Raw genomic sequence first — 18036 nt, forward strand, 5'->3', positions numbered from 1 at the left:
GGGAGAGAATGGTTGGGGATCAGCCTGTATGTCCACCTCAGCTCCTGCTGCAGGGCTGGGGAGCGGTGCTGCTGTCTCAGTGCTTGTCCTCCGTGTCCTCCCAGGTCCCGGATCCCGAGGTAAGAGCCCGACACACCACCATGTCCTCCACAGGTTCCCCTCATGAATATCCTGAGGGTGTCTCTGTGACGGGTGCAGGTGTTCTGCCGGTTAAAAGGTAGCTTTATGTGATTCATACTTGTTGTTTGGTCGCCAGAGTTGTTTCTTGCGTTACTTAATGAGGAGTGAGAGAACATTATGTGTCGACCTGATACATTATGTCTTACATGAATAGCTGAGCCACATGTGTTTATACCGAAGCAAACAGGAGGATGATGACGTCCTGGTACGCCACGTTGTTGTTGTGCTCTTGGGCTGAAGAGAAGGGGGTCACATTGCAGAGTATACGACGACTATATCAGCATACAAAAAAACAGCTGATGTCTTTTCGATTAAAATAATTCTGCTCCTGAAAAATAGGCAACTTACTTTCTTCACAGTACACTGTGTAGAACATCATTGAAAGGACAAAACATTCCTTTATTATATTAAAAATAATCAGTAGTTCTGGTTGTATATTACAGAAAGAAATAGAAACAAGACGTGTAATGTAAATACCAGACATGGTGTACATTTGCCTATATCCTTTGTATATATTATATCCTTTGGTGAGTCAATGTAATTGTAATTGGTCCGTTGCTAATACATGTGGCATAACTAAACCTGCATCCCAATGTTAATTTTCCTATTTTTAGATGTTAATCCTCTATTGCATTGTACTAATCTTGCTTGATTAGTCCCTTAAGGATCTTCTTAGAAAATCAGAAACTTACTTGAGGAAGAATATTCAACTATGCCGTTGAATATCAAACCAACCAAGCAACAAACGGAAATATGTCATACATTTGGGTACATGCTGATTAACATGAGGTAACTTGAGGTCAGTAATCTTCAGATTTCTTGTTGTTTGTACCGCCAAAAGACAACTTGAGGCTTATAGCCACTAATGAATGAAGCCCCATGAAATTGCCCCAGAGGAAAGGACTTAGCATTATATAATCGCTCTTGAAGCAAAATAATTCTTTAAGAGCAGTGCTAAATATCCCCATCATTGCTAATCCTTCCGTGGGAGTTGCACAAACACGAGTGTAAACTCACTCAGACTATTTTTCCTCGCAGCTTCTTTGTTCAAGTTCTCAGCCCCCCTCGTGTCCTCCTCAGCAGACAAACAGTATAGAGGCCCTGAAGACAGCTTGTGCTGAAGCATATCGGGTCTGACAAACAGCTGAACAGCAGGTCTGTTTGCCCTGGTGCTGAGAGTCTCACATGGCACAACAGAGAAAGCGCACGGAGATGTTGGAAAAGGCGCAAATTCGAAGCGTATCGTAACATCTGCTGATTCTTTTTGACTTTCGCATGAACTCAAAGACATGTTGTCCTGAGTGACACTAAAATACTTCACGGTGCATGCATCTAAATAATCTTCTATCCATCTGAAAATCGTAAAAGTATTTTAGTTCATTTCTACCAAAGCTAAAATGATTCACTTACATCTCAGTGTTTACATCAGCTTATTCTTCAAAGATTGTTCAATTACAGCACGTAATGGTGTTATCAATGAAGGCAGCAAATGTAATAAGGGTCCATTTTCTGATCCATCACTTGTTGGTTTATGGACGAAAGTATAGAGTTTCCAAAACCACCATGTATTATCCAATCAAGCAATCAATATAGAGTAGAAGGGGAGAAATCCCTCTATCTGATGGATGGAAAATGCAGGAAAAGTTTGGGAATCAGTCTACTCCGTCTGCACGGAGACTTATTTATAGACCTATGCACTTGTTTGTGTCGAGTAAGGGGAGATTCAGGTGGAGAGAGCCACACAAAAATACACAGGTTATGTTGATGTTGTTTTCTTGGTGGAAGAAATGCTAAAGACCTTTTCACCTGCAGCTTTTGTTTTTTATTCGCATTTTGCCAATGCCTTGGAAAAAAAACAACCACTTGTTTTTCTGTAAGGAAGTGTGTCAGTTCAATTCAATATCATACATCGAAATAATTAGATAGATAGTAAATTAAATGAATACGTCAACCATACCAATAAAGTGAGATGATAAAGTTTCATGGAATTGAACTAAAAGAAGAAGAACGTATTGGCTCTGTGACACAAGTAATAAGGGAAGTATTGCCCTTTAGACGACTTCAAATGCTTCTTTTATACATAAATTGTTTTACATGACTCTGATAAGTATATTAGATTCAAACAGAGTTCATCATCAATACATTTTTTCTTAAAGTCAGAAAGATAGAGAAGTGACTGAAAAAATCTTACACATTACATTGCCTGAGGATGATGCAGAAGATGTGAAGCTTGAGTTACTCCGAGATCTTATTTACTCCATGAGATTTGCTCTTTGGTGTAAAACCTGTTTGTGAAGGATGGTCTGTTTGTGATGTGCAGGTACTGAAACAATCAATGTTGTCTCTCCCCCCCCCCACAGCTTTTGCCCACAGATCCCCCAAAGAAGCCGGACCCCATCACCTCAGAGTCTGTTGTTTTCTGGGGGCTGCGGTTATGGCAGGTCATCGCCATCTTTTCGCTGTTTGTTTTAGCAATTGGTCAGTATGAAATCTCTTTGTTGACACCACAACAAAGCGTTCTTCAAATAGACTTTCAACCCTAAGAAATAACTGCAGGCCAAAGATGTCGATGCATGCAGTTATGCGTCCACCGTTTGATTATCCAGCACATGTGTGATTAGCAATAATGACGCTAACATTAAGGAAAGGCGGAGATCACTTCTGTGTTTCCAGAAGTGAATCATAGAAACAGCAACTGTAAAACGAGGGAAGAGAAACTCTTACTCAGTACAAATTGTGTATCTGACACACTTTCTGCTTTGTTACGAATTCATGAGGCTGACCATGCTAGCATGCTGATGTTTAGCATGTTCACTATCCTGTTAGCAGGCTTGATGAGAAGAATTAGCTGGTCTCAAATTGGACAAATTCAAATTTGACCTCATTATCTTGGAACCATGAATGTCTGTATACAACTTGACTGATAAGTGAAAACGTAAGTTATACTGTATAGGCTATATAATTTGGGTAAGTGATGATTAAACCCATCCTAATAGTGTAGGACTATACCATGTTGCTATTACATGTGCTATTCAAATAAGCCAACTGTGTCCCTCCCCCCCTTCCCTCTTCTTCAGTCATCACCCTATGTTGTATATTCAAATGTCGAATCCCGAGAACCAAAAAGGAAATAGAGGCACGGCACGCGCAAAGACTGGCCGCCAAACAATACGCCAACACATTAGAGACAGTGCCACCTCTGAACGAGCTGACTGAGATCCCAGGATGTAAGTACCTCTCTCTAATGTATTTATTAATATGACTATATTCATTTAGGAATGTTACGTTGAGGTATAATATTATAGAAGTTGAGATACACAAGCTGTTTGTTGGAAATGTTTGCTTGTTTACTCTTGTTACACTGTTGTTTTTTTAATACCCGCCGCACACAGCAACTTCAAATGCTGGTAGCTCCAAATGAGAAAATGTGAGATAAATGTTTGAAAATGGGAAGCCACATAGAATATAATATACCTCCTGAGACCAATCTGTGATTGCTTTACACAGAAGCACACGCTAGAGATATTTTATATCTGTCAAACACTGAAGACGAGTCTTCACTCTCTACTCGGCAGGACTCAACCGCTCAGCTGAGTGAGAACACATATTCATGGCGCATGTGGGGACAGACAGGCACGTTTCTCTATCATCATCTCTAGCCCAGTGTCGCAAACAATAGGCCGATCTACCTGTTTTATGGGCCAGTCAGAGAAAAAAAAAAAAGACAGTTGTGTCGGCCCAATGGGAAAGTGCCCGGTCCACCAGGGGGTCAGTCAGCCCTGGTTACGAGGACAGCTGTCTTTTACATAACGTCTTTCCTAGGGCAGTTTAACGTCTTCATTTTTTACTGTCTGCTCTTTTCACCTCACAAAACTTGCTGCACTTGGTTCAATTCTTCTGCTCTGTGTTATGCTCTGTCGTAGTTAATTTCCTCTTCTCTTCTCTTCTCTTCCTCACTATTTTTCTTCCAGCCACCCCAAGTGCTTCTGCAGTAGAGACAGTCTCTGAGCAGGTCCAAACTCAAAGTGCGAACAGCCAGCCCTCAGCAGTTAGGGTCAGCGAGGAGCAACCCAGCTCCCTCACCTTGCCAGAGACAGGCTGATTTCTTCCCCTCCTTTTCTCCTGCTCTCATCTTCTTTGAGACTCTCCACCTGGCTAAGTGACTTTAGAACACACAGTGTGCACACTGTTGGCCACCCTTAAGCTCCTCTTCATGCAACAGCCATATCTATCTGGTCTTCCTTATTTCTATCGCAAGAGAAATTCCAGCAAATATGAAAGCATCTCTCATGAACTGCTCACCACATCACCTGTGAAGTTTATTCGTACAATTTGAACTGTTCAAGGGTTGTTTTGTGGTGCAGCAGTAACTATGTACAGTAGAACATAAGACTGTTAATGTGGCTTCAAAAACAGCTTGTGATGCTTTTGCATATTTAATTACTTTTGTGCAGCTGGCCTTTTGTAGTTTACACTTTTGTAATTTTTGAGATGCTCTGCTTTCTTAAGATGTTTTAAATATGATATAATTATTTGCTTCGTGCATATTTGCATGAAAACGTCAAGAGCATATGACTTTGATAACAATTATGAGAAATAATGAGACAGAGAAAAATGCTCATACTGCAAGCAGGGCAAATTGTAACGCATGCAGCATGCTGTTCGTGATCTGTTATGGTCAGTTTCTACCTGCCTGCTTGCTCTCCTAAGGTTAGCAAATCATTCACACAATCTCCCGTTAGTGTAGATTTAATATGATTATTGATGTCAAGAACACTGATCTCATCTGTAATTAAATGTTCTGGTCTCTCTCTCTTGCTCTCTCTCTCTCTCTTGCTATCCCTCAGGACTTTGGTGTGTTGCCTTATGTGTGTATCTAATCGATTTTAGCTGTGAAATGTGACAAATAGGAACTGACATCGGTCTTGTTAGAGCTACCGTGAGAGCATCCGTATCCCTTCAATCTCCAGTTTAGTCTAGAGAGTTGATCTAATATGTTAACCCCCTTTCATTAACATATGACTAATCAACTGCTCTGGGAGAGGCGCTCAAGGGGAGGTGCACTGACTGCAGCCATAATGAAGAGTGAGGATTAACACATTCATCAGTTGCTCTCATATGAACTATGAATAGTGTAAAGATGCAATATAAATGTAAAGCCAATATGCAAATGTATGCTTTCCCCAGTGATTATGTCATGCTTAGGTGACACTGAAATTAAATATGCAATAATATCCGACAAACCAAATGACCACATACAGAGAAGCGGTGACAATGAATGTCGTAACAAATTTTGAACATAAAATGACATTCCTAATAGAAACCGTTGCAATTTTGTTTTTATTTGTTTTAATGAGGCCTTGATTATGCAAAGAAAAAGGAAACACTTGGGGATTCAAAGCAATGAGTTGGAACATCACAAAATATAACTTAGCAGGTAAATTTCATGTTACAAATGAGGATCAAGAAATGCCAACTTGTGTCTTTGTGATGTGTGCAGGAATACATTTTTCACATTGCAGCATCTTGTAAAATCTGTTTTTGCAGAATCTCTCCGATTCCCCAATGAGAGTTTCTCCGGCCCATTATTATCGAGCTGTTGAAAGCATCTGGGACGAAAAACAAAAAGGGGAAATCTTTGCAGTTTCAAAGCCAATATCTGCTGCAAATTACACACTGCAAAGAAAGAGAAGGAAGAAACACAGGCTTAGTCTCTACCTTTCATCTCTCTGCCTTCATCTCCCTCACAATCACTCACACAAACATTTCATCAAATACAAAGTCTGAAAAGACAGAGCTGTGGATCAATCCCTCCTAATGTGCCATCAAGACCTGCTGCTTCCACATTACTGATACGAACGAAGTTGTCAGTGTCACCATACAGCTGCAGTTGTTGTTAACAACTCAAACACAATTTTTGACATTTAGTGGAGGAGTGAAGGCAGAATCCTTTTGTAGAGGGCAATTATGGCAATTATGTCATCCTTTCATTTCTCCACTACCATGCACAGTGTGGAAACAACAGGAGTCCACCAGCACTCCAAAATTGGAACAATGTGGAACATGTCTGGGTTTTTTAATTTAATTTAATCCCAGCTCTTCATTTAGCGGATAAAGAAACAAACAAGAAGAAAAAGACGCAACATAAAGGAGCTGATGAGTAGAAGAGAAATGCACGAGTATGGAAGCACAAGACACAAAGAAATCTATTCGCAAACATTCTGATGGTTGGTTGAGTATTTTAAGTCGACCCAGTGAAACACAGGGCCAGAATTATTTCAGGTTCACTCTGACCCCCTCCGGCAACTTTTGATATGTGATGTTTGTCATTTGGTTTCTTGGCCTGCGTTTGTGTTTCCAGTGTCTCTGTAATAGAGAGCATCGGGAAAATGTTTGCTTTGCTGCTGGAAAAGAAACAACAAAGCTCCTTTGGCCCCAATTGGGTCTGTCCTGCATTTTATTTTCAGAGTTTTAACAGTAGTTGCGGAAGTGTAAAATCACACCAATGTTTCTTGTTGATCTATATCACAAGTAATGTGTTTACTCTTGCCAGAGGCAGTTACATTAGGGGGTCGGCTATTTTAGAGTCTGATTTATTTTGAGGGTGCATCTTTCATGTGCAAAAATGGTTTTAAAGGAAAAATGCATTGAAAATGCTTTGAGGTTTTACTTTTCAGCAAAACTAATTGGAAACCTTTGTTTTTACTCTGAAAGACAACTTATTATTCATAAAAAAAACAAAAAAAATCAAAGACAAACAAAAAAACAAATGAAAGGAGACATATTTAGATAAATAAAAAGAAGAAGCTGCAGGTTGAACAGCTTTTGAACATGTATCTCCACATGCAGGCAACCTGTTTCAACATTATCTTTAGCTCACAGATATCGTTCTATAAGCATTATATGACAGGTTTTGGGATCATTGGAGGATTTTAGGCAAGAGTTTGATCTTTTGGGAATACGCTTGATTGCTTTCTTTCTAAAAGTTTGATGTAACAAAACAAAAAAAATCAATGTTATTCTCATATGTCTGTTAAATGTGTAACTACAGACAGCAGCCAGTTTGCTTAGCTTAGCTTAGCACAAAGACTGGAAACAGGACTGGAAGCTAGCCTTGCTCTGACCGAAGGTAACACAATCTACCAACCAGCATCTGAAAAGTTCACTAACATGTTGTGGCTCGTTCATTTAAAAAGAACAAAAAAACAAAGTGTAAAAACCACAAATTGCAGTTTTACAGGAAGTTATGGAAGTTATGTGCTGCGCTATAATTCCCTTGATACTGTGAATCGTCATCTTGACACTTTTCTACCAAATAATCAAAAAGGATGTAACATGTGAATACGCTTTTGAGGAATTGCTGTTTTCCCATTCAAAGTATTTAGGCTCAGCTCTCGTCTGCTAGAGGTATAGCTTCATATATACACCATACTGACATGAAAGTAATAACTCTCTTCTCATCTTACTCTCAATAAGAAAACAACTTAATGTCAAACTACTTCTTTAAGTCCAGAGGAGTCTATTGTTAATATTAATTTAGTTTTTCTTAAATGTACCTTTCTAATCTCAATCTTGTCACATCCTCACTAACTTTGTTAGCTGGGTGCATCCTTTTGATCTCCAAGTCTCACCCAGAAAGAACATCAAACAATCCCATTAAAAACATGAAAAGACTTGCTTATTAGTACGGATAGAGGCAGACGTGCCTTTATCGTTACATGCAACCTACTTAGCCCGGCATTCTTCTGAATTAAATTCTCTCTTCCAATGAGCACATGAGGACCTTGATGATACCTGGTGCTGCCATGAAGCCTCTGCCTTTTATTTTAAAACATTTTTTATTTCTTGTTTTCCTGCAGCTGCAAAGGTAGAAGCGAAAGAAGAGGTGGCAACAGTCTCTGGTAAACTGGATGCTGATAAAGCAGAGAAGAAGACCAAGGAGGGCAAGAAAGAGGGCAAGGGTGCCAAACAAGGGAAAGGAGATGAAAAGGACGCGCCAACAAAGAAGGGTGAAAAAGGAGCTGGTGAAGGGAAAGGGAAGACATCTGGAGAGAAGGGGGACAAAGGAAACAAAGGAGATAAAGGAAACAAAGCAGGGGCTAAAGGGGGAGCCAAGAAAGCTCAAAAGTGAACTCTGCCTTCCACGGACAAACATCGAACATTCATTCATATTTTTCACTTCCAGCATTTTGCACACCTTTTTTTTCTAAAATGAAATTTGTATATTATATTTGAAATAAACAAAATGCGTGTACATACGAAAATGTGTATTTTGTCTACGTAAGAATCATGAAAGTTGCAAGAGTATCAGAGTAAAATTACAGATTTATTCACAGATGAACATTAGAGACCAGAAAACATATTTATTCCAAGTTTACGCGTATATATCTACAACATACCTAAATCACGATAGAGTGATGAGAATCTTAGCAAACACTGCTCACATACTATGAAGCATGAACACCAACGCTGACTCCACGGAGTACATCTCGAGATAAATAAAAGACAACCACACACACGTTATACTTCCATGAGAGGTATTTAAAAACATCGAATTACATTAGCTCTATGATTATTGGCCTTATTGTACACTTAATTCCAAAACACAATCATTTTACATGCACAATCAGAAAGAAATACTGTATTTTGGGTATTAAAGTGCTCAATTATAATTTTTTATGTTTTTTTCTTTTGTGGAATATTTTCATGCTCTGACATCAGCCGCATTTTTTATATCTTTCTCAAACAAAAGGAACATCATGTTTACTTACCAAGGGGCAATTAGCCAGATTGAATTAAACAGAGTTGTGAGAGATGCAATAAATAGCGGCTGTGAAAAAAAAATTGGGAGCTTGATTCCATCAGTGTGAAGTCACCAAAAGAACACAACAGCAGCAGGGATAAGAAAGCTTACCATCAAATGGTGGCACGTAAAGGAATTATTCGTATAAGAGCAAATATTGGTTTTGGTCACATGTTGATATTAATGTGAGACATCAGACATATTGGTCCAAACCGAAAGGTAAATCAGAAGATACAGAGTTTAAAATATATTGTGGAATGATTCATTAAATGCCAGTTTGAATGCCCTTCATCTGTAAATATGTTTACCTGCTTTGTTTCGGACTATATACATCACCAAATATTGCAAACATTCCGTAAACAAACATTGAAACATAGTTTTGTAACATATTCATACACATGAAAACTATTAGCTCACAATTAGAACGTATTTCTGATCTTTGTAAACATTGTGACTTGTATACACACATAAAAAGCAGCATAACACTGAACCATCTGTACAAATGACTTATTCATTTCTGGTTTCCTTCACAAACAAACTCTTTGAATTCCAGCCGAATATGAGATTTTTGAGGTAATGCTCATTTCATTGACATTCCCCTGGAATTCATGACTGTTTCTTGCACCTTGTGTGTTTTTAAATGGAGTCTCGTCCTTTGAAAACTGCGTGGGAATGTATGTTACCATCGTTGTCATATTTCCATTCAGTTCTTCTTTACCTCAACAAACGCTGAACCCAAAGAGACAGTCTTCAAAGACATATTCCAGCTTTGACATCATGCTCTACAGGAAATTTGAATATGAAACATTCGTTTGAACTCATCGAAATCTGTTCTAATTAAGAGAGATGAATACTGGGTTTTTCTAAACAGCAGAAACTGTACAACATTTAGAAAAAAAAAAAAAGCACAGCCTTAATACATAGCAACACGAACTTTAAAACTACTTTGAAAGTATAAAAACAGGTGTGCAACAACAGAGGACTTCAATTACCTGAGTACCTTTCCTTTTACACTGAAGTGGATTTAAGTCAATGCAGAACAAATGAGACACCATGCCAGAAAGCATGAACAGATGCCTCAAAAAGAAATGTTTACGCTAAACCTACACTTACCCACGCTGACTTTAACCCATCACTTGCTGATAAAACTGCCCACCCATGTGTCACTAAGAGCACTCAAAATCCACCTGGCTTGACATGGTGATTAAGGCTGTTCCTGGCAACTACTTTAACGAACCCCCAGTTTGATTCATGCACAAACGCTGAGCACAAGACATTTTCCAAAACAAGTCAACAGAAAACAAGATAACAACAGTTACGGCAGTGGAAAAGAAATAAGAAACGGCAGTCTGTTCTCATCCCTTTACACATTCACTGTGGCAGGTGGTTGCTGAACGAGTCGAGAGTGTTTTTGCTGTAGCGAGGGTCATCATCCTTCAGGTAAAGATGGCCCAGCTCACGAAAGTGATACACCCTTTTTGCCTCGAGTCTCATCTGTTGGTAATGTTCCGGCTTGATTGAGAGGAGAATAAACTGGCAGTGTTGATGCATGCAGCCATCCCCTTCAGACCGTCCCGAGGCCGTTTCATGATCAGTTTTCATCCCTATACACGGCGGCCTGGAGGTCACATGACTGTCTCCCTCTCCTCCTCCACCACAGGCGAGGGTTTCTCGTTCTCGCAGGGCCGTGTGTGAGCCGGATGCTCCTCATCAGGAATGTGAAGCTCCTGTCCTGACGAGGGCATCGAGTTCTCAGAGACGGAGCCGTTCTTTACGTAACCGGGGAGGTGCCTGTGCCCGTTCGCAGGCACCGGTCCCAGCCTCGTGGTGAGGTGGAGGGCCAGTGGTCCTCTGGCAGTGACGTTGGTGACACTGGTGTGCGATACCATAGGTCCATAGCTGTAAGTGTTGCTGCCGCTCCGAGCTTTTCTTTTGAAATCCAGGGCCAGAGTCCTCCTGCTCCAGGACTTTTTGATCTCAGCTTGCACCTGGGAATGAAAAGAACTTATTTAGCGATGCAAGAGCTTAAATATCCTGCAGGAGTTTTGGTGTAAAATGCAAAAGTGAGTTCTTACCTCCCCATTGCAAAAGCAGTATATAATTGCAACTAAGAATCCCTGAAAAAAGAGTGGAGAAAGATTTGTCTTTGATGTGCACTTTACATTTTAGCCGTTTCATTTTATATTTAGTATGTTATGTTAAATCATAAGCTATCCCTTTATTCCTCTTTAGCAATTCTGTGATTAAGACACGTTAACCCTGATCAGATCATCTGATTTGTTCAACTTGAAAAGGATACATTAATATGTATTGGGACCCTCAGCTAAATTTGCATTTCTGGCTTTTCTGCCAACAGCAGATTTTACCTGGAAGGAGTTGAACAGCATCTCATAGTGCATCTGTATCAGCCAGGGAACTCCAGACACCTCTGTATACGGCATGGCGTGGAATATGATGTAGTGGACCCCAAAGAGCGGCATCAGCACCAACGTGGACTTCAACAGTTTTCTGTGACAGAGACATTTCATCATCTTAACAAAAAAAGTACACAGCGGTTTGCCAAACCGTCTGCACACCACAGAGCTAAAACAACAGCTTTCAGTCATGTGTTGAGACAAAACAAATAATCTGAAGACGTAACCTCTGAAATTGTGATGGGCCCATCACAATTTCACGACTGAAGAGGAGCAGCTTGTCTTGTGAGGTTCAGAAACAAAACCGAGACGTTTGACTCAGTACCTGTACTGCTGTCTTGTGTCACACCTTCCAGCATTCGTTTCTCGCAGTTTAGTTGCCAAGACTCTGATGATGTTCAGAAATAGCATAAAATTCACCTGAAGACACAAATAGAAACACAATGACATCAGTAAGTGCATGTGCAAACATAATAAGGTGTTATCCAGCTACTGTAATGGCACAGGCGCAGTGAAACACTGTTATTTCACACTCAGCATGTACTTACCACTATAGCCGCTAGGATAGGCACTTGATATATCCATTTCAAATTGCCTGCACTTAAGTCCCAACACCTGCAGTAGATAAACAACAACATAATGGAGATAAGCACGAGTGAAGTAAGGATCGAGTCTAAAGATGCGATGCTCCAGGATCCCTCAGTTCAACACCGGTGTCTCGAATGATCACTGCCATCGATGCACGAAATGATCGGATTTACAAATCTATTTTCTGTGCCTTTTTTTAAGATGGTATTAAAAACTCACTCTGCCTAAACTCTTACATGTCATCAACTAGGGCTGTAGCAACAAGGATTTCCATCTTCCATCGGTGCTTTTTGTCATATTATTTTGGCCTTCAGCTGTGAATTCACAGATCTTTGGGCAATAAGTGTTGATAGTGGGTCAGTATTAAGCAATGTGGCATCCACTGTTGATTAATTCGATTTTTAGCCAAAGCCGGGGAGCTGTGGTTACCATCATGCTTGGTTTGTTTTCCTGCCCGAAAATAACGTAGAATGGAGCTGCTCTCCACTGGACCGGTTCTGGATAGCAGCTTAGTCGTAAGCTCTCAGCTCTAGGGTCTTCGTCGTTCGACTGTGGTGCAGGACCAATGTGGAGACGACAGATAGAGCCAGTAAGAAGGGGTTGAAGATCTGCCAAGTTGGTCAGAGGCAGTTTTCTTTGAAGGTGAATCCACGTCAACTATTCTTAGCTTTCATACCTGCCTACAAGCTTTGCTACAGCTCTTTGAACAAAGTTCCAGACATGTTCGGCAAATTTGAAGAACGCTGACATACAGCACGTGATGTGTGAAATGTATATTTGTTGAAGGAGACTTGCTACAGATACCACACCTGATAATATATGTAATCTACTTTGAAAGTATACAAATGTACTTTATCTCGATTTAAGTTTACCAAGAATAATGTTTGTATTATTCATGCAGTTCACTTACTCTGTGTCTGCAAATGTGGCTCTCATAGTTGCCCAAACTGTCACAACCATAGCTGGCACTCCTGGAAAAGAGACAAAAACATATTCAAGGTATAGCCATCTCGATTAGACAAAATACTGTAAATGACTCCATAGTTTCCTCATATGAGTAGCGCCTGGGTCGCACAGCATCCACATTGTATGCGCTGTGCTTACATAACTTATACGCACAGTGTGTACAATGCAGGGACTGTAAAGCCCATATTCATGCAGTGTTTTTACACACGAGTCATTTTCCATTGTCCTCACCTACTTATTAATACAATATCAGGGATTTGACAGCTGCTCCCATGTTTTCTCTTCTTCTTTTTTTTCAGAAAATGACGAATTAAAATGAAGCACCTTACATATTTAACGATTTAATTTGCATGGTGTGTGATTTAATAATGTATGACATATATGTATTTAATAATGTATGATAATAGTGTATAATGTATGATAATAGTGTATGATTTAATAATGATTTAATTTGCATGTCTCTAATCATAATGTAAGCACTTTCAAGGTAGAATGTACATGAAGCAGAACTCACCCCATCCAATCAGAGTAAATCCCCACAGGTACTTTCTGTCTGAGAAGAAGGTCATAAAGATGAGGCTGTGGAGGTACAGACCCTCCACCAGGATCCAGTAGTAATTGGTCGCCAGAAAGTACAAGAACAAGGTCACGACCACCTTGCAGCCGATCTATACACGGACAACAGACGAGGAGACAAGTCACATGCTGAAAAAAAAGCATTTTCAAATACATGAATAGAATACAGTCCGTCATGATGAGAGAGGTTGACGGTTCGATCCTTGGCTGGGACGTGATCTGTGTCGAAGTGTCCTTGAGCAAGCCACTGATCCCCTAACGGCTCCCCGGGCGCCTGTCATGGGCAGCCCACTGCTCCCTGATACAGGGGTGGGTCAAATGCAGAGACAAATGTTCCCCTTACCGGGATGAATATCGTATCATTAAAAAATATTAAATCAATGAAAAATTAAAAATAGCATTGCTACAAATGAGGGACAGATTGTGTTAGATGCAATAATTGCAGCGTATTTGCTACATACCCGACAGTATTCAATGTAAAAGCACAAACGTCCTATAATGTTCCTTCATTGTGCCATGTGTTACCTCCTTTAACGACACCGTTTTAATCCAGTAACTCAATTTGGAGAGCCACAGGATCAGTGTCCACTACATAAAGTGCACAAATTGTTTGTTTGCACTTTAACGCATGCTGAAAAATAGCCAGTCTTTCCCCATTTTTTTAAACTTCACTCTGAAAGGGAGCGCCAAGCACTGACCTAGTAAAAGCTTGGCATTTGCTCCAGCTCTGGAAAAGCAGGAGAGACTACAAAAATACCACTTCCTCTTTGGAAGCAAAACTTTTAACACCAAACTAATCAAATTATCTGTGCATGTAATGCAATCAGACAATGATTATTCCTGTTATTTTGACAGAAAACATTTGATTGGCTATATACAATAATCCTACCATAATACTGTGTGTCACATAGGAAACACATTATGTGTCTTGTTGCTTGTTATAGCGTACAAAACCTCTTTGAGTCAAAGTTCAGTGAGTGTTTTTCCTTCTCTTTTTATTGCTTAAAGGACAGAGTGCGCTGTGTTTGTGTACTTACGAACTGTGTTTTGTTGGATGGTGGAGCCTCAGTGATGGACTTGAGGTCTTCCACTGTGACTCTCTCCATGTTTTCCAGGGCCGATCCAGAGTAGAGCACAACATCTTTCACAAAAATACTGATGGCTCGTAGCATGTACGACACAAAGAGGTGCATGTGGATGTAGTTCCTGGTACAGTGCAACCGCCTGGGAAAAAGACCAACAAGAGCGGAAAGGTCAAAACATAGAGCCGTTGATAATCGTGTCTGTGTGTGTGTGTGTGTGTGTGTGTGTGTGTGTGTGTGTGTGTGTGTGTGTGGGCTGGCATACCTTAATGTAAGTGTGCAAGTTATTTCTCACACACACACACACACACACACACACATCTCATCTTAATTAGAGCCAGCTGACGAACACATTCTTGAGATTACGAGGCTTGAAACGCACAAATATTGAATTGCTCGCTCCAAGTGAGCTATAAAAACTAAATTGCAAGCATGTGTTGAGAAAAGCATGCACATTTACTTCCAGACAAGCACACGTTTATCTGTCAAAAGCTCTTCCAAAACATCCTGTCTGAGTGTTTACTGAGTGGGCCTTTGAGGTGGTGCTCCAGTACTGGAATCAGGTTGCCGGATAAATGGCCGCCAAAAAAATATAATTATTTCTCTGCTGTTCAGTATTACCGGTTTATTCTCAAGCCTCATTACTGAGCTGAATAATTGAGAAGCAAGCCGTAGAGAACTATTGATTTAAAAAATGGAAAACTAATCCAGTGTACATTTCCCTGGTGAAAGATTCTGAACACAACTGCTAATGTGAAATATCCCTTTTCTCTCCCTGGAAAACATTTACGAGCTCCCATGTCTAAAAGCTGACATGTTGAAGGGGATGGCTGGAGTGCTCTGGAGCACAGAGCCAGAATGTCAGATGGGCCCCTGGGATAACTTATTAAACTCATTTGGCCCATAGATTTCTCTGGTGCCAGTTGGGAGTGTCCTAAAGCTGTCTTGACTGCCTGCCTGCCTGTTTGTCAAATCAGGTTTCTGGGAACATTGGTAAACAGTGCCTACACATCGATTCCTGATACTCTGCATGCTCGGCAAAATAAGCAAATAATGACAAATGTGCCAAGAATTAATCAGCTGTGAAAAAAAAAAAAAAATGAAGTCAACATTGTTAAGGTGTTTTCTTTGGGGGAACACTGTTGCCACTAAGGTAAGAGAGGTAAGCTATAGGCCGATGAAGCATCTGTGGTAAATCCCTTGATCATCAACATTCCTGCAGTAGGAGAAGCAAAGCTGTTCTTAATTCTCCACATCTTTTTAAAAATGTCTTTTATCTTGTGTCACTGGGAAACTTTAATCTTTGTGCGCTTGGTAGAATAACAAACTCCAAGCTTTGGTTGTTTGTCATCGGAACCTGAAATCAGCAAAGAATCGAAATGTCAGACAACGGAGCATGCATTGCTGCAAGCCTGGAGGCAGACTCCTTCTCAAAAGGTGCACATATCACAGTCTGTTAAACACAGTCTGCTACTGAGAGTTGCATGGTTTCATGATGAAAGGCATTAAGTCTTCATGACATTAAAATTGCATTCTGCTACACGGTATGTTTGCAAATGATAGCGCGGTAAGAATTTGGTCTTTACTGTGCCAACATGCCAGTAGACCTTTACACTCCGTTGTAGTCTCTGCTGTAATTGATCTTCTAACCTTTATTTTCCGACTCTGCATCTAAATCCCTCTCTTGGGAGCATCTGTGGTTGAAACGATTGATTGGGAAAATTCAAAAGACAACATAAGACTCACCGGAAATATCCCAAGATGACGACAGCCACCATGAGGGATCCCAGAGAGATGGAGTAACCGACTGTGTAGATGAGATACAGGCGGTGAAAGACATCCTGTTGGTAGAGGGCAATGTGTTAGAATAGCAACATGAATAAAAGGTTTCCATATTCATGAGAAGAAATGGTTGGTGATATTATACAATAGGGTTGTTTTTTTTATATAATGTTACACGACTTGGTTAAACACACATAAGCTTCAGTCTTTTTCTTGATGCTTGATGATATTACAGCAGGTTCAACATTTTAGTGACCGCATTATTTAAGGCAAGCGATTTTTCTACAAACATGTTTTCACAACATTCCCACGATATCGAAAAAACTGAACTTCAAAATGTGTTAACTTCAGTATGTTTAAAAATGCATTGCCACCTGGCGACAGAAACGTCTCAACCACCCAGACGTGACTGATGGAAACAGTTTTTGACATGGGTGGCGGAGCTGAGAGCTGGGTGGGGCAGTTTGATCTTCCAGCAGTGAGCTGGCAGCCAGGAGACACTGTAAGAGGGCCACTAACCAGACCTTCTGTGCGTCAACATGCTGGAAGGGGCCAAGAGCCCCTTGTGATGTAACCAGATCCTCCACTGCTGTTATCATTTTGCATCAGGACGCTGTGCCAAAACACGGGTGTCTAAGTTGTGATGGTGGTCTGCGGTATGGCAGTTGTGCTGTGTGGGGCTTTCATTCGCGCATATGCATTTGTCATCAACTGCTGCAACCGCTCCCTCGGGAGCCCATCGACATAAACATCTGCAGCCAGAAAGAAACTGCAGGGCGCCATGATGAGGTTATGCCCACATCCTCTGCACCACATTCAAGAGAGGAAAATGTATGTGGGCCAACTAATGTTTGTATCGTTTCACAGAAAAAAATTGGAAAAATCAAATCATTGTTTTTTTTAAATTAATCAATGAGTGATTTATGTCCTCTACTGGCAGTAGACATATTTGGTAGCCACGAGCAACAAACTGAAGGGTCACTTAACACTCGCATGTAATATAATAATACACATCCATTTAAAAGGCTGGAGAATGTTTTACATGTGAGAGATTATTAAAATGCTTCCAGACCGTAATTTAAAAAAATATACACCATAGAAATTCCTTAAAAAGCCATTGAGCAATTTTATAGAAAATCTCCGACGTGTATATACACATTAATGGCAAAGTGCTATTTTTTCCCTTTCTAGTCATTTTTCACCTTTCTTAAAATACCCACTGCAAGTTTTATGTTCTTGACATTCAACCCTCATGAAGTGATATCGCAAGAAACAGGAGGAGCAGCAGCGATCACCATGTTTAGAGTCGCTCAACCAGCTTAGAAAAGTGTTCGAAGTCAGTGGGTTTTTGGCAAGATACCTGAAATAAGGTCTGTCATTAACACAAGCTTCAGAGTTTTTAACGTTGTGTTCTAGCAGAGTGTTGAGGGAGCATATTTTACCCTTTAAATTAAGGAAGTATTTTGACCAAACCTGCTGATTCACCGAACAAGACATGTTCAGTAAGTTTCATTTTTTTTCCCAGTTTGAAGAAAGTGTTTTATGAAGTGTTAACAAGACAATTACGCTGGTCTTAGTTTAGTGTAAGACTAAAATTGAATTCAGAAGGTGTACGGTTGTATTTTTCAGATTAGCTGATAGTATA

At 40.2% G+C, this 18036-nt stretch overlaps 2 protein-coding genes across 2 annotated transcripts in view; one reads left to right on the forward strand and one right to left on the reverse strand.

Moving 5' to 3' along the window:
• On the forward strand, nt 1–8311 carry tmie (transmembrane inner ear; the record flags this gene model as incomplete). Its single annotated transcript, XM_079284761.1, has 4 exons — nt 1–119; nt 2541–2658; nt 3258–3407; nt 8040–8311. Exons 1-4 carry the CDS (start codon nt 9–11, stop codon nt 8309–8311), a joined length of 651 nt encoding a protein of 216 aa, XP_079140887.1. The 5' UTR covers nt 1–8.
• Nucleotides 8312–8487: 176 nt separating this feature from the next.
• Nucleotides 8488–18036, reverse strand: part of pth1r (parathyroid hormone 1 receptor) — a 37432-nt gene continuing 27883 nt past the window's right edge. The window contains exons 5-13 of the mRNA XM_079284734.1: nt 16356–16450; nt 14565–14751; nt 13466–13619; nt 12896–12956; nt 11946–12012; nt 11723–11817; nt 11350–11491; nt 11059–11100; nt 8488–10971 (exon numbers count right to left, since the gene is read on the reverse strand). Of these exons, the coding sequence (XP_079140860.1) occupies nt 10609–10971; nt 11059–11100; nt 11350–11491; nt 11723–11817; nt 11946–12012; nt 12896–12956; nt 13466–13619; nt 14565–14751; nt 16356–16450 (1206 nt within the window). The 3' untranslated portion in view covers nt 8488–10608. The remainder of the gene's footprint in view (nt 10972–11058; nt 11101–11349; nt 11492–11722; nt 11818–11945; nt 12013–12895; nt 12957–13465; nt 13620–14564; nt 14752–16355; nt 16451–18036) is intronic.

Source organism: Melanostigma gelatinosum, assembly GCF_949748355.1.
Source record: "Melanostigma gelatinosum genome assembly, chromosome: 15".
Taxonomy (NCBI): Eukaryota; Metazoa; Chordata; class Actinopteri; order Perciformes; family Zoarcidae; genus Melanostigma; species Melanostigma gelatinosum.